Source organism: Alligator sinensis, unplaced genomic scaffold (assembly GCF_000455745.1).
Source record: "Alligator sinensis unplaced genomic scaffold, ASM45574v1 scaffold349_1, whole genome shotgun sequence".
In the NCBI taxonomy this organism is placed as follows: domain Eukaryota; kingdom Metazoa; phylum Chordata; order Crocodylia; family Alligatoridae; genus Alligator; species Alligator sinensis.
Genome location: NW_005841856.1, coordinates 3,059,439 through 3,084,972, shown reverse-complemented (window position 1 = coordinate 3,084,972; position 25,534 = coordinate 3,059,439). Strand labels below are relative to the sequence as shown.

The 25,534-nt window shown below is 38.7% G+C and overlaps 1 protein-coding gene across 8 annotated transcripts in view; it reads right to left on the bottom strand.

Moving 5' to 3' along the window:
* The window catches only part of CDH8 (cadherin 8), a 222,286-nt gene that overhangs the window by 67,136 nt on the left and 129,616 nt on the right, over window positions 1-25,534 (bottom strand). For all 8 annotated transcript variants that reach the window (XM_006016421.3, XM_025214370.1, XM_006016422.2 and 5 more), the window contains 3 exons: window positions 23,074-23,261; window positions 19,341-19,594; window positions 10,314-10,450 (listed from right to left, as the gene is read on the bottom strand). In XM_006016421.3, the coding sequence (XP_006016483.1) occupies window positions 10,314-10,450; window positions 19,341-19,594; window positions 23,074-23,261 (579 nt within the window). The remainder of the gene's footprint in view (window positions 1-10,313; window positions 10,451-19,340; window positions 19,595-23,073; window positions 23,262-25,534) is intronic.

The window sequence follows — 25,534 nt, the reverse complement described above, 5'->3', positions numbered from 1 at the left end:
TCTCCCAGCAGCAGGGAAGCTTGCCCTGCCTTCCCCTCAGTTGCCCTGCTATCACCCCACATCACAGGGCCAGTGGCAGGGAAGCTTTCCCCACCATCCTGCTCTGTCCCCTCCATCCCCACTGTCATGGCAGCGTGCCACCACCGCCACCTCCTAGCCACCTCCTAGCTGTAATGCTCTTGGAGCACTCTGATTCGTTGTTTCAGTAACCAACTAGAGTGCTCCAAGAGCGTTAGGGACAGATGAATTAAGTCCCTTATTATATTAGAATTTGGGGCTAATGAAGCTGCATTTGTATGATGACTGGGAAAGGGATCCAGTCAAAATGTAAATTACAGCTCTGTGGTTACAAAGAGTAGAAATGAAACTCATTGGCACTTCCACTGAAAACCCTTTTTTCATAGGTCTATAAATTGCTTGTAAAAATCTGCTGTGGGCTATAAAATGAATATTGCCCCATAGGTTGCATTCAGATAAATGCAGCCATGTAGTATGTGGCACTGCAGACATGTCTGCAGTCACATACTGTACATTCAGGTGTTTTCCACACTGCAAGGTAGCATTAGGGGGGTGTGAGTGTTTGACCCCAGGAGATCTTGGGTCAAAAAAACATGTGGAAAAAAAAAAAGGGCGGCGGCATACGTGAGGACTGTATACACTGCCCAGAATCAGATCCTAGCTAGCTAGAGCCACACTTCAGCTGCCGGCCAGGCTCTGAGCAGTAGGGTTGTCACTGCTGCAGCCCTAAGAAGCCCCCAGTGCCACAGGTAAGGCTGCTGGGGTCAGCCCACAGCCTTTCCTATTTGACCCAGGGTAACCTGCCATGTGCCAGAGTGTGTGTGGCAGAGGCATTCCCTGGGGACAAGGAGTGATGGCACAAGTTGTGCCACTGCTTCTTGTCCCTGGAGAAAGAAATGTCGACGCTCATGTGGATGCAGCCACATAGTCCCCCATTGGCTCTGTAATTACAATGATAATGCACATCATACTACCTATTGCTGTCAAATACTACAACCTTGATAGTACTCTGGTTTTGGGGTTTGGTAAAATTCTCCAAGACTTGCAGTAGTCCAAGCTCAACTTCATCAGAACTAACAAAGGTGGGAACATTAGATTCTCACTAAAAGTACTGCCATGCCCATTGCTAGATCAGGACTGGAAAGCTGTCTTTTATTTCTCTGTGTCAATATGTCATGCATTAGAGAATGTTAATTCTTTCTTCCCAGTTTATGCATGCATAAATAAGAGAAAATGGGGGGAGAAGCCAGAGATAGGGTGGCATTTTTTTGTAGCAGAATGGAGCCTGGAGAAAGAGAGAGAAAATTGCTAGGAGACAAGGAGTCCAGGAGAAAAGTTGGGAAAAAATCTCTTAATTGTAACTGGTATAGAAACTGTCCAGTCAAAAAGGAAAGAAAAACACTACCCACAGTATGCCAAACCATTAAGTGTTTTTACAATACCAGTAAAAAATGTAGATGGAAATACTCATGGACAGAACGAAATTCTGGCAGGCAGCCTAAAAATGGCTATGGAATTGGCTAGTAGGGATTTCAAGAATGTATTCTAAATGAGTGAGTTTAAACAATCTTGCTTTGCAAAGACCTGGTCTTTCATTACTCTTTTCCTCCTTTTTCTTTTTGGTATCGTTATACTTAGTATCCTACCATAGTCCACAAGCTTACTACTGGGGTAGAGGCTTTTCCAATGGTCTGTGTCTAAAAACACATAACATAACAAAGGCCTTCTCCCAAATGGTACCCTTAATTACTAGAAGAAATTATAATAAAGACAGGGTATAAATCACACGTCAGCAATTGGATATACACAAGTTTCCTCAAAGATATACATGAAAGCTGCAAAATTGGAGAGAGTTGTAGGTTACAGTGACACAGAATGTCCTCTCAACTAAGGACACATGATGCAATACATATCAAACACTGCAACTGCTTACATACCACAAAATAATTAATTCCTTGTAAGTCTTACTGTGCTCCTAAATATAGCAAGCATACCAGGCAAGACAGCATTATTCAAAAAAGTCTGCCTTGGCACCTTCCCAAGTAATCCCAAGTAAGGGATAGCCTGCTGGGTGTCAACAAGCAAAGTGACCCCGCCAGATTATTGTATCGAAGTGTTAAGTGACGCAACCATTGTAAATAGTGATGCGGTGGCGGAGTGTATCAGCAATTTGAACCAACATGCGAGCGATGCGTGATCAGGGCGTGATCCCTGGTGGTCTAGCCAATCAAAGACCACCTAATGGGCATGGCTGGCTGGCCAGCATGTCCATGGGTTCCAGAATGTACCATCAGGGGAGCTTCCTGATTGGCCAAAAAAGTTATATAGGGGACTGCACGCCTCGGTGCAGGGTCCCCAGGCTCTGACTCTCAAGGCGGATTGATCACCCGTCTTGGGGCCTGGTCAGACCCCTACGTCTATAGCAGAAGCTGCTCCGGTCGCTCCGAGCATTATAGTTTACTGCCTTGCCAAATCTGGAACGCCCTGTACTTTGTCCCAACCAGACATCGTACTTGTATACTGCAGTCTTCACCCACCACCCATTGCTTATCCCTTGCTGCTGTATATAGTTCATCGCCTCCAAGTTATATCACCCTTCAAGTTTTTTCACCTTACTGTTCGACAAGCCTGTAAGTAAATACCAAACTTTATTTCACACCTCATTGTCTGTGGCACTTATCTCATCTCCCTCTCGCACTTGGCATCCCCGAGCGTGTCTGGGTTGGTGTCACCACCCGGTGCCCCACTCGACACACAACTGCGGCTGTTTCCCAAGGACCATCCGGGAATCATGGCCCACACTGGGAACTATCCCAGAATTAGAGCAGTGACCAAATTGTGACCCCTGTTTCATGGAGGCCATCCCTCCGGCCTCCAGTTCACTTCTCCCTCCACATTGGTTCATCCAGCACTCAGGATATGCCACACATACCAGAAAGGTAGTAGCTGCCATGGGAAGCTGCTCTATATTGGGAGCTGTAGTATAGGTATCCAGAGAAGGGAGCAAGAGGCTGTTTTGTGTTGTCTGTTGCTGGGCTATTAGACAAGAAGGATGTTCCGCTAATCTGTCACCTATATCTGAGGATCCTCATATTAGAAACTCTCATAAACCATATCTAATGTCCCACTTGAATTATATGGTCTGAGGAATGATAAATAAATAAATAAATAAAGTGCCATAAGAAAGAGATATGAAGAAAATGCTAATCTTTAGTGGCAATTTTTAATGAGCGTGGTAGTTCTATGCCAGGTAAGAGAAAGCTTGGGTACTTTAAAGGGATCATCACTTAATCACATTTAAAGCTTGCCATGGTTTCTGACTCTTGCTGGTGTGATTCTTTAACAAAGCTTACAGACTGGAAAATGGAATTTTTAGAGGCTTTCACTATGGTAGTTTATGGTATAATTTTATTAATTTTCATATTGTTGTTCACCTCTTTTTGAATAAAGAAATTACAGCATTATTGTTAGGAAATTCCAGACATGTACTGTTAGCAGAGTCTGTGGGTTATAATAAGCTTGGCTTTTTTTTTTCTTTTCTGGATTGGATACATCAGAGTCTTTTAGTTCAAGTGGACCTCAGGTTTGTTTCTGGATATATGAGCATATAAATATCAGACTTAGATTAATGGAATGGTCCATGGTGAAATGACATGAGCAAAACTCCCTCTTTTTGCCTATGTTATAACACTGTCTCTAATAGGTTTTTACTTTGGTTCAAAACCACATGAATCCTCCACCTATTTTTACTCTTGTAACATCAATTAAGCAGTAATGATTGAAGTGTAGAGCATTTCCTTAGCTTTTAATGACAGGCATGAAGAATAGCTGAGGAAATACCCTGGGCTGCGGTGGTAATTACCATTAAACGATGGAAGTGAAAAATCACAGAGTAGGAATATAAAAGCTGATGCAAGATAGGTTTTCATTTTGTGTGTAGAATATTCCTAAAAATCTCATTGCTTCATACATGATTTAATTGTTTGAATCATGAATTTCCGCTCAGTTTATAATGCATGGATCAAATTAGTGAGAATGGTGCTATAAATAGTAAACTGCGCAGCTGATTTTCTTTTGGTGGCCGAGGGGGGAAGCACAGTAATTAAAGCGATACTTTAATTTTCTATTGACAGATAGACAAAGAGTTTTCCTTGAGCCATTTACATGTCATCGGTAGACTGGAACAGACTGCAGTACCATATACCAGAATTGCTGCTCAGTGATTGTCAACACAACTTCCTTATAGCCACAGCCTACCTGAGTCGCTGTTAAATGTACTTTTCTCATTGCTTACACATTGTAAAGCAGTATGTTTCAAGTCCCATTATTCCAGACCATACCTGAGTTCCTGTCATGCCATTCTAAATTCTCCATTTGTAGTGCAAGACAGTGAGTTACCACTCCTTACACTACTAAGTGAGCAGTTGCAGGGATGAGGGAAAACAAAGCCACCTTTTTATACTGGTGTATGTGTTTTTTGGTAGATGATAGTGATATTTATAGCACAGAAATATGATTAAAAGAAACAAATATTTTGTTCAAACGGAAAGTTTAAATTACAGGTGCCACTCTAAACTTGACTGTTGAATGGGATGTTACATCATCTGATAGATTAGCAGCACAACCCCAGGTAGAAAAAAAATGATGTAGAAAGGAAAAAGAGATGGTAGGTTTACACCATAAATACTGTTGTGACTACATCTTGCACAGACTACCGCTTGTTCTTCAGTGTTGTGCATGGTTAAACAATCACTGTCAGGACCATCTTTTCCACTGAGGTTTTTCTGTATCAACATTGAACCATGTTTTAAGTTCAGAATCAAGAGACCTCCACATTTTAGGCAATTTAGCCACTATGTAATTTAGTCACAATTTTATAATAATAGTACAAGTCATGCAAGTAAGCACAGAAATTGCACAAGTTTAAAGAAAAGTTAGTGATAATACTGTTAGTTATCTATATCATATCATATCATGTATCATATCAGCTGCTTCTATCTGTTGACTGATTTAAGAGAATCAGCATGAACTCCTCTCTATAGCTAAATCTCAAAAGTCTCAATATCCATAACATACCCAGGCTTAAAGCCTGACTGAAAAGTGTGAACAAAGTCAAGATCTTCATGTTATGCATGCACTGATTTGCAATACAGTCTCAATAACAGTATGTTTAAAGGTTAGTGACAGGTTGATGGCTGATAGGCATTTCAGGGATGGGACCTAATTTCTTAAGTATGCTTTAACTGCTGCTCATTGGACAGCTCCCTACATTGTCAAGAAAAAGCATTGTGTTTCTCAGCTGCTAATGTTATGAGTTCTGGAAGAGATGCATTCATCTTTTAAATTATTCTTCAATTTTATCTGAAACTGGCAGCAAACCAAAAAACTTTGCTTCCCGTTTCCAACTAGCATCTCCTAACACTGAAATTTTATTGGTCTAAATCGAATCTACAAGGTAAATAGAAAATACACAAAGAGAAATCCTCAACTCTGAATACAAGTGGAAGTAACCCAGATCCACTGGAAAATCTTCTACATGGAAGAGTACTATCAGTTAAATCTGTGGCTGAGCAATGTAGCAAAGGACTGCAGAAGCGAAGCAGAAAATCTCCAGAAAATATGTATGTCAACTTAACCATAGGGACTTAGACCACAGTTTCCACAACCAGTATGATACCGTAACCACTCTTTTGCAAGCTATCTATATTCCTGGGTTACCTTTAAGGATGTTGCTAAAGATGGGGATATTTTATAGCGATATCATTGCTAAAGACACACACAGCCAAGTATCATAACCTGCAGGCAGCCAGTGACAGTGCAGCATTCTACCTTCGAGGTCTCTGGAGCCCCACCAAATCTATGCTTTGAAGATGGAACAACGAACAATTTCTTACCCCAACCCAAATGAGAACAAATGTGAGCCCTGACCTGTGCCTGGGAAATAAAGTGTAAACTATGGCAAGAATGACCAACTAAATATTCAAGCCAAACCTAATTTAGAATGCTCTAAATGTATGCAATATGTTAACATCTATATTTTATATGTAAGACATAATTTATTCATATTGTTATCAATCAGTCAAATTGTAGATGTTCTTTGCATTTTTGTTCACCATTTTTGGCCTTATGCTGTGGACAGGACAGCCTCTCATAGGTTAGTGGGAAACAAATTATCTCATAATGAAGACCTTGCTTAATGCTTATCACAAATGTAGAGCAAAATAAAAAGATGTCCACATTTTTTCCCTCCCCGCTGACAATTCACTGAACACATTAATTTCTTAGGAGCCTTAAAAAAAATATTTCCTGTTAAATAAACAAATGTAGGTTTCTATGGTACTCTGCAAAATTCAGCCTTTGTTTCATTATAAATGCCACATAATTATATTGGAAATGTGAAAAAGCCATCAGTGGGAAATCAAATGCTTGTTACAAGATGGGTATTATTATTTTCATAGCTAACCCGGTAAGCAGCAATTCACAATAGTGATCGATGCTGTGCTTCATATGAAGCCTAATGACGAGGCTCATTATAAAAAAAAATACTCAAGTGCAATTATGTTTTAAAAGCTGGGGTGGGATTTAAAAGCTTGGGGGGGAGTTGATCCTTATGCCACTTATAGTAGTGTAATTCCATGGTCTCTGGTGCAGTTCATCTTGAAACTAGCACGATCAGAACAGTATTAATGCAAGCAATTTCTTTAAAAAATATTTATTTTCTTTCTAATTTTTTAAAAGAAATGCAAAATATCTCTTTTTGAATTACAGCATGTCATGGAACTAATTTAAATGGCACAATTAATTAGTAAATGGGACAGTCAGTTAAAGAAATTGCATTCTCTTACCCGAGTCCTACTTTTACACTTTTTGCAATAGGTCACATGGACCCCCACAAGTTTACAATATATTTATTGCTAGTGTAGGCTAAAGTACAGTGAGAAAAAGGCATAGATAAGGTTTTTTTAATTTTTTTTAACCCCAGTTTTTTCCAAACCTTTCTGACAAGCTCTGACTACCATAGAATCTGGATGTCTCACAACATATTCAAAAGAAAATAGATTATCTAGCTTTAAACCCATGGCAACTCTGATGGCTTCCATACCAAATAAATCACCTATGCCTCCCTCAATCTGAGAGATTACTTCCTTCTGAGTCTCACTGCTTCTTCCTAAGGCAAAGTTAGGCTTGAATGATGTAGGTGAGAATCCTTTCTTAGCTAACTAACATAAGGCTGGTCACACAAGAATTTTGAAGCAGGGGAAAGATCTAAGAATTGGCCAACAGCTTACATTACATTAGCCAAAAAGGGTTAATAAACATAATGATTTGTTTCTTCTGGCAATACCAACAAAATAATTAGTATCAGGATGCATTCCATGGAAAACAGTTATAGGAGCCATAAAACCCACACTCTTTTTTGGCAGGTATAAGAATTATATAAAAGCATACCAAAAACCCACACAAGTTACCGGCTTATGATCATAGAGGTTGTATACTACTTTTGAACAGTAAAAGAACAACAAAATTCATACTACAGCTCTAGAATATCAGTGAGTCTCTATGCTAGTGCTGAAACAGGCCCATTGTGGACAGGTAGAGATGTTCTCCTTCATGCAAGCATCCGTTATATTGTATTTTGGGCCCTATACAACAGACCAGCCTTTTGGGACTTTTAAGAGCCAGTGACAGGTGAAAGGAACTAATGTAAAGCTGCTATTTTGTTTCAGATGAGCTAGGCAGTCAAGACCTGGTGCATTTCTCTTATGGCTTGACTGATTCAATGTCATTAAAGTATTGGATGATTATGTTAATAGCATATATTTTAATTTTCCTAGTGAATCATATAATAGAGTTGTGGAAGCAAGGATGGTTTGAGGACATTAGCTTAAAGAATTTCCTTAGAACTAATACCTGCACATCAACACGTATCTAACAGACATTTCAGCCAAACGTGGTGGTATTACTGACTGGCTGGGATTATTCGGGGGGGGAAGATACTTTATGCTACAGAACCATCCTTCTTTCCTTATACACTGTGCTCTCCTGTGTGAGAGTAGAGTTCATTACAATAGAAAGTATTCCTGCCGTGCTTTCAGACTGGTGTTTGCCTACAAGATTCAGTAGCAAGTAACAAGAGTAAGTATTATTTGCAATACTTCACACAAATTAGAGGTAGGTTATAGTAATGCAGTTTACTGTGCATGTAATCCCAGAGTTTATTTTGTATTCCACTATATCTTTCTGGTTTATGCTTGAATCCTGTTTACTACTCACAGCTTGCTGGTGTGTTCACTTTCAAATATAGGTACTTTGGATCAAAATTAGACTACAAAATGATACCATATAGTCCAAGTAAGAACCATTTCTTCTTGTGTTAAATGTGCTTAAACATTAAAAGGATCAGTTATATCTACTTGAATAACCTACTTTGGGGAAAAGACAGATGAAAAGCTGTAGAACAGTGATTTTCAACCAGGGCGCCATGGCACCCTTGTGTGCTTAGAGACCCTTTCAAAGGCGCTCTAAGGTGCCACACAATATTGGCACTGTTAGGTGTGCAAACATGATTCATAACATAAACCCAGAGATTTCAAATAAGAATACATAGTGGTAAAAATATTCTGACCTGTTGTGGTCTTTCTGAGTTCTTTTCAACAAAAGAACTGCTCTATTATTTTTCTGTAGTCAAACAAGTGAAAACTTAGAGTTGGCCTTTCTCTGAGGGGTGCCTTGAGCATAAAAAAAATGAGGACCACTGCTGTAGAGGTTGGTAAGCGTTAACATTGCTACTATATTCCGTGGGGTTAGAAAAGTCAACATAGTTCATTAATAGCAAAAGTCAACACTCTTAGAACAAGGCATGTATTAATGGAAATTATGCACACTGTTGATAGCAGAATATACATTTTATCAGGAACAATTTCTTAGTTTTTATTGCAGCTGAACCTATAAAACAATGGGAAAACCACAGCATTATCATTAAACAGACCAACTTTCCTAAGCTTTCTTATCCAATGCACGTTCTCTATTTCAAGTTTCTATTCTAAAGCCTAGTAAAAATAAATTCAGTGTGTTCTTCATACAGACCCCAAAACCTGAAACACATTATCAGTCTGTATTCAGGCACAACTCTGGCTATGTTATTGAGACTTTTTCCTGGTTCAGTTAAGGTTTTAGCCCTAATCCTGCTGACAAATCTTCCGTGCAGAGATGTGGTTAGCTGTGTAAATTTGAAGTCAGGGAGAAGGTAGGATGCAGTGGGCGCATCTACACATTATTAAGGTGAAGCAATAAACCCCAGTGCTTATCATGCCAGAGTTTATTGCTCCCAGGCACTGTGCTTATGTGTGCCCAGGACTGCTGGGTCAGAGCAGAGCAGAGAGCTGGTTCAGAGCAGGTCCAGCTGGCAGCAGATCCCGGGGGTCACTGCCAGCCCAAGGCTCCTCCAACCCAGTTCAACGTGCCTTGGAGGGGCTGGCTGGGGCATGAGGGTGCTCCAGTGCAGGGCTAGCCGGCAGGCAGCTGCCACAATGAAGCACCCTCATGCCCCAGCCAGCTGGTTCGGTGTGTAAACGTGTGCTGCTGTAGACTAAAAAACTCTGCAGTGGGATAGTACTTGTATTTACAAGTACCACCCTGCTGCAGAGTTAATTAATTTGCTCTAGCCTTATAGCCCTGCGCATGTAGACATGAGACATTTACTGCACAAGTCTATTCCGCAGTAAACATCTCATGTAGATGCACCCAGTGTCACCTTAGAAACTAACAGGTTCAGAAAAGCCTGAGTTCTCATACGCAACAACCTACCTTGGCAGATACTTCAGCAGATGGATTTAGTTACACATTTGTAATTCATGTATGTCAAATGGGGCTGCTCATGTGTGTAACCATTCAAAATATTATTAAAAAAATGGTCAGAGTAAAAACCTTCAGGGTTGGCTTAGATTCGACTTCTGGTGCTAGCTTTCCCCCTCTCATTGCATGACATTTCTCTCACCCATGTGACTTTTTTTTTAACGTCTAAAAAGGTTTTTTTCTTCTCTGCACAAATATATTTACTTTTTCCTTTAAAACTACATATTACTTTCCACACCGACAAAATACAATTTTGAAAATTACAGAAGATGTAAAAAGAACCACCCAAGAGATTACATTTTTTCTAAAACCTTATTATTCTAAACCCAACACTGTAGAACAACTTCCTTAATCTGTAGCAATCTCTACTAAATTTTCAAAGACAACAGAAAAGAATTACAAGCCAAACAGAAAAAAAAGAAGCATGCACAGACACTTACTAGTTTCTGTAGCTATGATAGTTATGTTGTGCCACATGTTTGTTTCTCTGTCGAGTGGGGTTGCCAAAGTTATTTTCCCATCTTCTGCATTAATGTTGAATTGTCTCTCAAGGTCAGTGTGTCGATCAATGGAAAACCTACAAAATGGACATCCCTGTAATCTATTCAAATAAATTGATATGAGCTATACACACTGTACGAGAATTTAAGTAATCCTTTGAGAACTGCAGTTTGATAGCCAAATGGATTGAGGAGCATAATAATTTATAAGACAAAATGACTAACTGAAACTCAAGAAACTTCATAATTATTGTCCAAGGAGTAATTAGCTGTATACTCCACATGGATGTCATAAACTGCCATCAGGTTCAGTAGGTAGCATCTTTAAAATCCACTGCTGATGAAGAGTTAATTAGACAATCCATCACATTTATCAGACAGCTTATGTACTATTTCAGAGCAACTGCAGATAATTTTAGGACCAATATATTCAGCAAAAAAAAAAAAAAAAAAGCTGGGCTTCTCGGTTATTTTGAAAAGTATGAAGTAACATTCTATTACTAATAAATTTCACTTTTAATGAAGCATGAAATATTAACCAAGCATATCACTCACTTAGGTTTCAAGCAATTCTATGGACAAGAGGTAGTTAATGAATCACTGGTTACCAGTAAAACACTTCAAAAACATGGGGATTGACCATTTTATGGATTGACAGCATTGGTTTCTAACAAAACAACTTTGATCTAACAAGTAGTCAGAGCTTCCAAATGAGAACAGGTAAATTATGCAGCCTAAATACAGCCAGCTTGACTAACAAGAAAGAGCTGAAGTAAATTGCTCCAACAGTGCATTAAGCAGAATGATGATTTAGGGCTCAGCACAAGATCTCCAGGAAAGCTTTTATGTCAGTCCATTTTCATACAACTGTTTTATTAATGTATTACTTGTTAAAAGAAACTAAACTGGAAAATTAAGCCTTCCAATTTTTGATGGATAAGGTACAAAAAAGAGAATTTATCACAAACTACTGATACGGTACAACAGCCATTGGCTTCAAGGGGTTTTACTGAATCCTAACCATGGATTTATATAAGCGACCAAAATGACTTTTGTGCCTAAGTATTAAAACGCAGAACAGCATGCACTGACTGTTCTGCATCTGTTCTGCATTATACCTAGATATAATGGCGTAAGTGAGGAGAGAGTGCCTGAATGGATTCTATTATGTGGTTATAGTCAAATATATGACTAAAAAAGATGGTTTCTCAATACATATTTGTTTCTTGCCAGCACTCTGCACCAGATCTGCTTAGGTCAGTGACAAAAGCCCAAATGTATTTTACTGTAGTCACCATAGTATACTTAGTAGAAAATCAGAAATTCTATTGTGCTTCATGTATCATCATCAACTTCAAATAAAAGTCCAATTTCAGGGCCTTCATATGTTGTGATGATGGCCTGTAAGCAACTGATTAAATATAACTCAAACTCCTTCCTGGTGTAATTCCATTAATTTCAATGGACATGCACCAAGAAGAAATTTGACCTACCTCCACCCAAACCCTGGGAGATGATTCTTAAATCTCAGTTATTTTAACAATCTTTTTTTCCCTGTATTTGGATATTTTATTTATAACTGGAACTAGAGAAATGCCACGATATTACTGCAAAGCTGCCAGGTTTGGAAAAATGTGAGTTCTTTCAAAATTTTCATTTAGATCAACTGTGTTCTTGGTCTTAAAAATAAAGGTTAGTAATGCAAACACATCTTTATGAAGATCAAAGTTAGGGAAGAGCACAATAATGTTTGACCAGAAGGATATATGATACTTGATTTCCCACATGTATATGATGTTTTATCTATCAGTAGAATTGGAGTAATTAAAGAGGTGCATAAAAGGATCCAAGGCCAAAGTTTCAAATTGAGATACTTAAAGCTAGGCATAGACATTTATATTTGGGCTTCCAAGGTGAGATGAGCTCTGGTCTCATTGATTTTAACAGTATTCAGCATTGTTCAAAATCAGAGCTACTGGTCACTATCTAAACACAGTTGCAGGTATCTGTCTTTAGGCAACCACATTTGAAAACCTATCCTTCTCTTTTATTTATGTCTGTATTGTTCCCAGTCAAAATACCAGGGGTCCTATTGCCTTCAATGTAGGCTAGCATTTCACTCCAGATATCAGAAGTGGATGTCAGGTTTGGTTTTAGTAAAATCTTGACAATTATGAATTTATCTTCCAGTGTCTTAGACTTGTTTGTAGTCTATCCATAGAAACTGTTACACTACGAATTTTAACTTCAAACTCTTCAGCAATTAAATACTCATGCCCACAAACTAACAAGCGATACCCCTCCATAATATTTACATATTATTATATCTTTAATATGTGCAGGCTTAATATAAAGCTCATTGAGACAATGCACTTTTTTCCATTTGGATCAGGTTCCTTTGTATGGTTTAATTCATGTTCTTCTACTCTCAGTATATTTTTTAATGCTATAAAACTGAAAATTTAACATCAGAAACTGTATTGTATTGACTTTCAGCCTACTGATATTTATTCACAATGCAAAAATGCATTAAAAATAAAGCATTCTTTAACACATTGTACATGGGTTTACAAGGCTGCAAAGAGGTAAAACCTTCTCCTGACTATAAACTGATAAATATCTTGTACCAAGTAAAAAAATAAAATCTGTAGTATCATAAACTTGGGGAAACTAATAGCATATTTGCAGCTTCCTTATCATAATAATGATATTATAGCTCTTTTTAATGGGAAAGCATTGTCGAATATATAAGCAACGCATAAAATGTACGTTTCTATAAAAATGGAGAAGAATAGCTAGGGAAATATTATCTTTTGAAATTCCTGTAGTAACAATGCAGGTTATTTGGACTTTTTAGTTAGTTTATGTCACGGCGTTCTGAAGAAAATAGCGTGATGTTAAATTTCTTTAGCCGAAGATTCTTTGTCCGACTCTCATTGCTCTCATATTTTTACCTGGGTATATATCCCCAAATTAACTTGAACTGTTCCTGATTTGCACCAAAGTAAATGAGAAGAGAATATGTCCTTCTGTGTTGAAACCCTTCCTTTGCTGCTCCTACTGAGATCTAAATCACAATACCATTGCTGTAAATCACCATATCTCAGCAATGCCAGGCAGACAGGGCATGTTACTTGGTGACTGAGATAAACAGCTGCACCTTAGGAAGACAGAAAATATTGTATCTAGGTTTTTAGGGCCTGCTGTGAATTAATAAAATGATCCACTGCTGCCAAAGAAGAAATCTCTCCAGATATGAATTGGGGGAAACGTGCCACAATGAAGCTTACTTCGCCCACAGAGAGACGCTGAAGGGCAATGATAATTTCTGAATTTATAGGAGGGCAGGGATAGTATAAAAACTGAAAATTATTACCCATGCTTTTTCCTATGCATTTGGAGCAAGCTTTGGCCAACATAAATTATTACACCAAAGAAACAGAAAAGAAACAGAAAGTAGATGCAAAGTAACAACAGCAATACAAAATGAACAGCCTGGAATAAATCAGAGCAGGTTTGTGGAGGATCATAAAATGCTAATGACACTGACTGGAAATGTTTAACTGTGATAAGCCAGATTCTGCTACTGGTTGGTGGCATCGGGTGGTGTCGGGGCTGGCTGGGGCATAAGGGCGCTAAAAGTGCAGAGCCATGTGTCTAGGCAGCTGGCAGAAGTCTGGCCCCCTGGCTGGCTGGGCTGACCAGGCACAATTTACGCCCACAGTCAGCATCTACACGTGCGTTTAATCACAGTTAATTACCCTGCCATAAGATAGTACTGTCCCAGCATTAATTAGTTTACTGTGGCCTAACGGCATTGCACATGCAGACAATGACACTTTACTCTGCGGCTAATTAGTCTACTCAACTGCATGTGTAAACATAGCCAGTGTGAATAAAATGTTTTAGAAATAAGCCTGCAACAGTAAACTATGAATTTAAGAACACTGCTAGAATTAGGTAAACTGCAGATTAGAGCATGTTTAAAACAGTCTGCCAAATCTGGAGATACTTTACATCAGCAGAGTTAACAAGTGAACTGTTGCTTTTAATCTTCAGGAAGAGAAGAATGGCAAACATGGAGAAAAGAGCAGATTTGCTACCTATGTAAGGTAATACCAGGGTATGAGATGCATTAAGAACACATCTAGATGCATGTTACAATTGACAAAAATAAAACATGCAAGGAAAAAAATATAAAGGCTTCAACACTTGGGCTTTACATGACTACTTACCTACTTATTACTAGTATCCCTGATTTCTAGAGCTACAGCTGAACTTTGTTCCTTTCTTGACAAAACTCCTTTCAAATTTGATAGGAATATTGCTGTTATGAAGGCTGTAGTTTTGGACCAATAATTTTTGTGCACTAACATTTTGCTCTCCTTTCTAAGACGCAATTGCTCAGAACGAGACTGGATTCAAACCAAGTATGTGCAAAAGTGAGAAAGTCCTCTCTGCCTGTCCAAATAGCTGTGATGATGAACTTGCATTTCTGCTGGAGGGACTGGACAGATCAGGGTGCTGTCCGAAATTGCTCAAGAAGTTACTAATGGAAAAGGTAGGACTCTACAGGGTGAGAGCCAAGCTGAATGTTATAGAGAGTAAAAATTTGTAGACAAAAATATTGAGAACTCTGAGCAGAGGTCTTTTTTTTTTCTTGTCTTGCTTCAATTAACAGCTAAAATCCCCGGTCAGGGGATTTCAGCTGGGTCAGGAAGTCTGATGGCCTGCATAACTTGTTTTACACAAGATTAGCTGGTTGCATTGCAAGAAAAATCTTTTTTCCCCGCAGAAAATTATATTCTGTACTTTTCTCATTTAGCTAATAAGCCAATACTATGAAAAGAAGTCAAAGTCTATTATTAATTAGTCTGATCATGTAGTGTATACAAGATATTTTTAAAGAAGAAATAAGTTAAATTATACTAATGAATACGGCATTTCTCATTCTAATACATTCAGTTTTGCCCTTTCCTATTTCCTGTGCATCTGAAGCCTCTATACTTTGATTAAAAAATAACATAGCACAGTTCTTCCATTCACTTTGCACAAACAACATTATCACTTCAAGAAATCTAGTGAAAAGCTGTACCATGAATACAGGGTGAATAAAAACGGGAGGAGTTAAAGGTTTCATACATGCAGAGGGGGAAAAAAGCTGTTTAAAACAGATTACAGTTTATGTACTCTTTTGCTGCCTTCTCTTTTCTTTTGTGTTTTTTTTTTTTATTCTGTAAAATTTTGTCATTCCAAAGCAAGGGGCACCCCCTAACCTTTAATTGATTAGACTGGTATTTTCTCACAATAGCTTTGCGGGTAATGATTAAAAATATGGAAGATGGGATGGAGTGCACCCTCAGCAAGTCTGCAGATGACACCAAGCTGGGGGGAGTAGTAGATACACTAGAGGGTAGGGCTAGGTTTCAGAGTGACCTAGACAAATTGGAGGATTGGGCCAAAAGAAATCTCATGAGGTTCAACAGGGAAAAGTACAATGTCCTGCACTTAGGGCAGAAGAATCCCATGCACTGGTACAGCCTATGGACCGAGTGGCTAAGCAGCAGCTCTGCAGAAAAGGACCTGGGGGTGACAGTGGACAATAAGATGGATATGAGTCAGCAGTGTGCCCTTGTTGCCAAGAAGGCTAATGGCATGCTGCGCTGCATTAGTATGAGTGTTGCCAACAGATCAAGGCAATTATTCCTCTCTGTTCTGTGCTAGTTAGGCCACATCTGAAGTACTATGTCCAGTTTTGGGCCCCACACTATAGAAAAGACGTGGACAAGTTGGAGATAGTCCAGCAGAGAACTATGAAAATGGTTCAGGGCTGGGGCACATGATTTATGAGCAGAGGCTGAGGGAATTGGGTCTAGAGAAGTGAAGACTCAGAGGAGATTTGATAGAAGCCTTCAACTACCTGAAGGGGGCTCCAAAGAGGATGGAGCTGGACTGTTCTCAGTGGTGACAGATGACAAAACAAGGAGCAATGGTCTGAAGTTGCAGCAAGGTAAGTTTAGGTTAGATATTAGGAAAAAAACTCTCTAACTAGGAGCATGGTGTATCACTGGAACAGGTTACCTACAGAGGTAGTGAAATCTTCATCCCTGGAGGTTTTTAAGGCCTGGCTTGACAAAGCCCTGGCTGGAATGATCTAATTGAGGCCAGTCCTGCTTTGAGCAGCGGGTTGAACTAGATGACCTCCTGGACTAGGGACAAAAGATACACATAAACTGGTTTAAGTGATCAGAAACTGCTTTAAGCCTGTAGTAGAACAGAAGCTCAGTGCACATAAACCAGTTTAAAAAATGGCTGAAATTGGTTTAAGATAAACCTGGTTGAATGTAGTATCAGACTTTGCTGATTTGGGTCAAACCAGTTTATGAAATTTCTGTCCCAGATCCCTTCCTGGTTCAAGTTAAATCACACTCTCCCAACATGCCAGCATGCTTTCCAGCCTTGTACTGTGCTGTGCTGTCTGCTCCAGAGAGCAGGGTTGGCACTGCCACTCTGCTCCCTAACTGGAGCAGTAAGGGCTGGCTGATAAGGAGGTGAGCATACAGATAAACTGGTTTAAGTGATCAGAAAAATGGTTTAAGCCTGTAACAGAACAGATGTTCAGTGCACATAAACCAGTCTGAAAATGGCTGGAACCAATTTGAGATAAACCTGGTTGAATGTAGTATCAGACGTAACTGATTTGTGTCAAACCAGTTTATGCAATGGCTGTCCCAGACCCCTTGCTGGTATAAGTTAAACCAGACACAGCCAAAATCCTGGCATGCTCCCTGGGCTTGGCAGGGCTCTCTGCTCCACAGCAGGGCTGGCCCCACTGCCCTGCTCCCTGGCTGCAGCTCTGGCAGAGACTTGCAGGCTGCTCCCTCCCCTGCCCCTCACCACTCCGTGCTAAGCAGGAATTCCCCACTCCCCTCTGCTTTGCTTAGAGGTATCTATGTATTAACTAGCAGACCACATGCTGGCTACAGCCCATGCTGTGACAAAGGCAGAATCTACAGGTAACTGGAAATGTTCCTCCGTTGTTTTCTTAGTAGGGTGATAAACACTAAGTTAGGGGTGATAAAACACTGTTATTAATTCCCTGCTGGGCTAATCGAAGCATCCTGCTGGGGCCTGGCCACGCCCCTCCTCAGCTGAGTTCTCTGGATGGGAAGGGAGGGCTTTAAGCCTAGTGGCTCTATCCTAAGCCACTGCAGGCATGTGTCTGCATTTTTGGAATGAAAAGGGAATACCTATCCACCTCCAAATCAGTTCAAGCTTTGCAGGTTAGACTAATCTGCAAACATCTAATCAATTCAGGATCAGGCTTTTTGAATGTCTGTCCCTAGCCAGGGAAGGGGGTTAAACACCCCTTCCCCTGCTCAAATTTACTTCTGGCTACAACTGTGGACTACAAATCCCAGAGGCACCTGGAAGCAGCAGAAGGAAGTGATGAGCAACCTTGCAGAGTCCTACTGCTCTGATTTTGGACTGCAAATCCCAGAAATGTTGGGGGCAGCAGGAAGAGGAAGTGAACGCACAGTCAGAAAGCCCTGCTCTAGTTCCCCCCAGCTTGTAGCCTGAGCCACTGCAGGCACTTGGCTGCATGACCTGAATCAAAGTATATGTCTGTTCACTTCTGTTTCAATTTAATCTGTGCAACTTAGACTAACCTACAAAGACTGAATCGATTCAGCCTCGGGTTTTTTGACTGTATGTACTTAGCCGTGAGGTCCCTTCCAACCCTAATTTTCTATGACTCTAATGTCAAAATTGGTACCAATGAACACCAATTTGGATGTGGCCTATTATTAAGTAATTGTTTATTAAGTAGGAATCTGAACAATTATTAAATATTAACTTTTGGTTACTACTTAACTGAACCAGATTTGAACTGGTAAACTAAAGGAGAAAGACTTTATGTACTAGGGTAAATCTTTCAAACCAGCCAGCCTTATAGGAAATATCATTTCTGACTTGCTCAGGTAATAACTATTTCCTGGTGGTAGCATGAGTTACTGTAATCTTGTTAAACCAGGGATGCAACATAGTGTCTATTAGGTGAATAGGTAGAACACTGTCTCTAAGTTAGTTTCTTTAATGGTGTAAAATATAGTAAAAAAGTATGTGTACATACTAAAGTAATCTAGTCATTATCAACTGACTACTGATAAAAGGAAATATTAGTTTAATTACTATGAGGATAGAATGGTTGAGTTGTGTTTAGTATGAGCAGACAGATTCTTGATAAATATGCCCTCACTATAGGGCATCACACTGCAATCTTTAATCTAGTAACACATTTATTGTCATTAAAAACAACTTTGCATAGACAAAGATTTGTGCATTTAGATAAGATCCCCTTCATATATAAACAAAGCAGTCCTTGGCACTAATGTGATGATATCATAAGAAGTGAAGGAAGGTAGAAATTTTGTATAGATGAAAAACAGAGAGGAAACCATTTCATTTTATGACATTTGCACAATAAATTTGGTCCAGGTTAGATCAGGTCAAAAATAAAATAAAATAAAATAAGGAGGCCAAATTCATTTTTGGTATAATTTTCAGTGCTTTCACTGGCACTACCCAAGAAAGCATTTGGCCAAAGAAACATAAAAGAAATGTTTCTATCTTACTAATTACACAGAATTGCCAACTAGTCGGGATTGTAAATGACAAAGATAGAATACAATTTAAATATAAATGCAGTCAATGCAAAACATAGTTGTGTGTCAAGTACTGTATTCAGAAAACGGCTCTGGGATAACATTTTTTACTTATGAAAATGATTTGGAGCATTACATCTAACACAATAAAGCACTGAAAGACAATGTAATGCTTTCACACAAACAAAACAGAGACAGAGAGTGAGAGCAAACTGCTCTGAACTCTATCATCTATTGTACTGATAACATACTTAGTATTCTGACAGTAGCTTCTTCAATGATAACTTTGAAGCAGCACTACCTTATAGGACTAGAAGACACATCAGGGTCATGAGCAGTCACCTGACCAATCACGGAGTTAATAGCAGCATTTTCATGCACTTCCAGAAGATAAGTAGGTGATGAAAAGACTGGTGGCTCATCAGCATCCTCTACTACAATTTTTACTGTTGCTGTATCTTTGAATGGTCCCCCACTGATGAAGCGAGGATCAATATAAATGTTGGCTGCTTCTACCTTCAGCGTATAGGATTTTTTGGTCTCAAAGTCCAGAGGCTGTTAAGAATGACAAAGATAAATGCCTTTCACTAATGACCACAGAAGCAAGAACAAATGAATATAATGCTGATGGATGAAAGTTATGTGCATTTAAGCACATTCAGTGAGTTTTAATGCAATCACTTTTCTTTCCCTGAGAGACAACCTGTAAATTTTCTAGGCATTTATTGATATCTTTTTATTATTCAGGCTCAGTGAAACTAGACCCCTTTGTTTTGTTTTGTTTTTCTTTGCATTTCATTAAGAATTCACCAAAAACAAATTTGCACAAATTCTACTGTCACAATTTTACCTTAGATAAATAGTAAAGGGTTATTCGTTCTAACTTGGCCTGCATGTTAATCATGCACTTAATCAGTGTTCTGTGGGGTGGAGATAAGGAAAAATCTTGTACGGGCTCCAGGTGGAGATACTATTTTATTATTTCCAGAACAGTGAGAGAAATTAAAAAAACTAGCAATGATTGTTCTTTAGGAAGAAGCTATTTACAGCTAATCATTTGAAAAACATATTTTAATATTACTGCACCTTAAATAACTCTTTGCATCAGTATTTATAGGAATAAATGAGGCAGAGATCTCTCAGGAATTTCATACAACTCCAGCATTTTATATTTCTCTATCTTCTTCTGTTTTCATACAAAGAAACATGGAGCTGATTACTTTATTCCACAAATCAATACAGCAGCTGCAGCAGAATCACCATTGTTTTAAATTTTTACGGGCTGCACATTAAAATGAAAAAGTATGCTGTGGATGTAAAAAAATGAACCATATAGTAAAAAAAGTAAGCCTATGATGCCTTCAAATATCAGAATTTATGACTACATATTTGTGACTTCAAACACATCTGCCTCAGCATAGTCACAATATAATTCACTTGTGTCTCACAATGATTCAAATTTCAAAGATGCAAATTGTCAAGCTTTGGAAAGATATTTAGATTTGCATTACAATGTTCGATGGGAAAAAGAAAAGGACAGAAAAACCCTGAATCTGCAATGCAAATACAAACAAGAACACAAAATAGGACCTAGAAAACTCTTCCAGGAAGTCAATGAAAGATTTCAATATATATTCTTACTTTGATTTTTTTGTTGTTGATTTTTTAGCTATGAAACCAGCTCTTATAGGACTTTGTTGTTTCCTTGACAATCTTTAGTGAACATAAGACATTTTTGTTTCTCCATCTACTCAGATAGTACTAAACATTTGTATCTATGAATAGATTATTGTAATATAACACCGATGATTGTAAATGAACATAAACATGAATTGCCAATCACATGTCTGCTATTATTTTTGCAGGGGTGTAGGTTGTAGCTGTATTGGCCTCAGGACATAGGCAAACAAGGTTCTGAGTGAATCTGATATCTTTTATCTTAAATAAATTCTTAGCGAGCAATCAGATTTAAAAACCCTTCATCAGGCTTTTAGCATTTTCAAAGGCTTCACAGTAAATGAGCACCCCAAAGAATTAGTCATGATTAATCCCCAGGCAAAATTTACTCTGGATTGTCTCAAAACCTTTGGCAAATGGTACCCTAAAACACTTTCTACTACAAGAGAACCAAGATGCTTATTGCTGAAAAGATGAAGCTGTGAAAAAAAACACTATATTAAATGCTTTGTTACAGTGAACATCTAAATGGTATGGGGAGTAGGGTAAAAGTCTAATTGCTTTAGGATGCATTTGGATAGGCACCTGGCTGGGGTCATCTGACCCCAGCACCCCTCTTTCCTGCCTAGGCAGGGGGTTGGACCTGATGATCTGTTGAGGTCCCTTCCAACCCTAGCATCTATGAATCTATAAAACATTTGCCGCACACAGTCTACAATTATGTGGGTTATTAAACCATGTGATCATAGCCTGGGCGTAGCGTAGACAGCCATTTGCCAGTGGCGGGAGTCGCACAAGCAACATGATGTAGGTTCCTTGAAGTGGGCAGGCTTAAGCCACGGAGGATAATGGGTTCATGTGGGGGTTGGCAAGAGCAGAGGGAGGACAGTGAATCTAAAGTCGGGGTTGTCTGTCCAAGGTGGGGCAATATCACAGTGTTTAAAATAGCCTAGTGTTGGGACCAGGGGAAGGGGAGTAGAAAAAAGCACAACCCTGAGGCTGGGATGAGTGGCTGAGATCCCCAGCCCCAGGGCTGCATTCCAAACCTATGCAGATGTTTGATTGACCAGGTTATCCTGTTCCTGTGCTAAATTAGTTCACCTACTCAGGTAGGTGACCTAGTTAGGTCAATCTAAATATAATGTCTGTATGTATCCTTAGTCTACAAAATAGGCCCATAGTATACAATCCATAACCATAAGTGATACCAGGTAAATGTATCCATATTTTTTCTCCAGTGGAGAAGTATCTCTCCAATACAGATGCATACTTTGTTTTATTATACTTTTACTGTGCCAACCCATTCATAAAGAATATAAAAAGAAATAGCCTTTATATGGGTCTATCTTCTGACCTCTTTAGTCTAACAATAGCTGCCATAAAGTTGAATATCTGTCTGTGCATTTCTGATTCTTACTTTCCTGTCAGAATGTTACAAGGGAATCCATAATACTTGTAATCATTTAATAGTAATTGTTTAGGGTACATGTTAGCAGTCACAACATCTAAAATGCTCAAGACAGTTTAAAAATATTATAATTTATTATCATATTTGGAGCCAGATTTTTCTCCAGCTGCTGGTGATATGCTGTCCCCACTGAAACTACAAGAGGTTTTTTGTTGGCTCTTCTGGGAGCAAGATTTCACCCCAGATGTCCACTTTTCTGTATGCACACAATTGCCTCTTAATATATGCATGTGCAAAAACAGTACATTTCCTACAGACAGGTATCAAATCTATACAGAAAAGTGTAATACAACTGCAACTTCTCTTTTGTCTTGAGTTTGGGACTCTTACTCATGCGAAGAAGTAGCAGATGTATGAGCAGGTCCAGTGATATCTTTATTCATGGACTGAAGTAGTGATCAACATGAATAAGGGTGGAAACATTAGCTAGATATCAGGGAATTCATTATTGGATATACCGGTGAATTCATCATTGGATAATGGCAGGTTACCATCAATAGCCTGCTAAGCCATCTAAGAAACTTTATGTATTGAACATCTTCAGAAGCGTAAATCCCAACCCTCCTTGAGTATGTGAGATAACAGAACCTTTATAGGTCAGTGTGTGAAGTAAAGGCTGGATATAAGAAACCCAGACAAGGGAATGCAATGCATTATGCAGCTTTGGAAAACAGATCCACAGCTGCCTTCACAGATATCTCCTGGATGGAAATTTTTATAGGTATGTCCATGACTAGGAAACTCAGAGATCTATCTACTGCTTTGACTCCTGCATGCTAGATAAAAGAATATTTTGAACCAGAATCTCCAGTGTGCTTTTCCAGTACACAGACTAGTCAGGAAGTCATCTGTATAATAAACAAATACATTTTATGTAGATGCCATTTACCTTTCTCACTCTAATAATGCCATCCTGAGACTGGGAATCTGAAGTGATTTCAAATATATCCATTCCATCTCCTTCAATAATGTCATAAGAGGACTTGGCATTTTCTCCAATATCCAGGTCATTTGCTTTGACCCTTCCCACTGGTTCACCAAGAGCAACGTCTTCCATTACTGAGAAGTGATACAGACCTTACAAATAAGAACAAAAGGCTAAACGTTAAATCTGATACCAGTCCCCTTAACATATTCTTCATTTCTGTTCATTTCCTCGAAAGTGAATGTTTGGAAGACACAACCCATGCAAACCATATTTTAACAAGTTATTTACTTCAAGCCGCATAATGTGCTCAATACGTATGCTCTGCTTGCTCAGATGACTGAATGCAAAAGTCCTTCTTTTCTCCGACTATATTATCCTGTCTCTGCCTGCAGGAATGTTCAGGATTGCCAAACATAAAATATTAAGCTATTTCAGCACAGAAAGATGCAATATGTAATTCACTGCGAGGCACTTTTAAACTTACCTTGTATTTACAGACTTCGAGCCCATGTTTGATAAAATCCAATTACTAATCTTCAGCCTGCAGCAACCTGATCAGATACATTAAAGATGCCTCTTGTGACTCAAAATCCTCACTGCTCTGTTGACCATAACCCTTGCCTTCTAATATTCTCTGGGCACAATCTAATTGGTCTATATATTTTCTTCTTTGAAGCAGAAAACTCTCTAATTAGGAGAGATCTAGGGAGCTCCTCCCCCCACAACTCACGTTTCAAGGGAAGCAATAACTACACCGTAGCCGGCATTACTGTATTTACTGTTCTGTTAAGGGATAACTTAATCTCATTGGAAAGTACTACCTGTCATGTGTTATCATGAAACTCAGCCACTGCACTTTTTGATTTCTTATTTTAATCAGTTACTTCATCACTTCAGATAACTTTATATTCAAATGGGATTTCTTTAAAATATATGGGGGAAAGTCTATTTTCTATTTAAATGACATGCTTTATACCTGAGATTACTAGTTTGTTAAGAATCAAATCAGAGAACCCATTCTGATGAAATACCTTCCTGGCTTTAGCAATGATCTGGAAGCTAGCAGGTGCATACAAAGTATGTGTGGCCTCCGCCTGCTGAAATCCTTTACAGATGGCCTAATTATTTTAGCTTTGTGGTAATTTGCACTTGCTGTAACTACAGGTAAGGGGTAAAATGTTCCATTGCAGGATGGTTTATTAGTTATACTAGTCAGAAAACACAGCTTAGCAGATGAGCTGGCTACAAACATCCTTTGAAAGGAGGATGGGGACCTCTTCTTTCCTTTCTCTCTCAGTGACAGTTTGTTGCAGCACAGTGTGTGATTAGAGGCCTAATATGCTGCTATTAGTTTATTGAAACCATAATTTTCTGAAGCTGCTTGAATAAATTATTAGTGCATTCACTTCAAAGGCAACATATGAAACTGAGGAAGAAACAAACATGGACAAATGCATTTGAAACCATAAAGCATATGGACACAGACTGTCCTAAAATCAAGTGGGTTCCTTTGTAAACATTTGCTCTTAACCTTAACAGTCAGATTTCTGTAAAGGTATCATTCTCTTTTTTGAAGTCATTAACTTTTGGGCTCCTTTATTATATATAAAACTTACACTTATATAGGGCAGGAAAAGTAACATCTATTTAACCTATAATTTAGTTTTTTCTTTACTGTTTTCCAGGCTGAAGATTACTGAGAAACTATTTATAAATAGCTTGGAACAATGGGTAGTCACTGCAGTCCATCTCCTCCATCACATGGGTTCATCATTTATTTTGTTGGCCCACACTGTGGTCAATTCCCCTAGTCCTGGTTGACTAGAATTTTTTAAGCAGGTTTGTTTTTTCTTTTTCTTTTTCCTTTTTCTTTTTGTTTTTTTGAAGGGAGTTGAAGGAGGAGGAGGAACTATTTACAAAAATAGTTTACTAGACATTGTAAAGAATAGACATTTGTTTTTCATGTTGTTTACTAATCGTTAAAAGTAGAATTATACAGGTGTCTGCTATGACATCAATGTTCAGACTGTGACCAGCCATCCACTCAAAGCTTATTTTAAATCCCCTAACTTTTCCCAACAGTCAGCTGTTCTTCTGAATATAATCTAATGGTAAACTGCTAGGTTAAAAACTTCAATAACTTCTAAAATTCTTCTCAAATGATTTCAAACAGAGCACCCACAAAGTAGAATTATACAGGTGTCTGCTATGACATCAATGTTCAGACTGTGACCAGCCATCCACTCAAAGCTTATTTTAAATCCCCTAACTTTTCCCAACAGTCAGCTGTTCTTCTGAATATAATCTAATGGTAAACTGCTAGGTTAAAAACTTCAATAACTTCTAAAATTCTTCTCAAATGATTTCAAACAGAGCACCCACGTAGTGAAAGTTTATCTTTTTCATTTCTAAAACCCAGGAG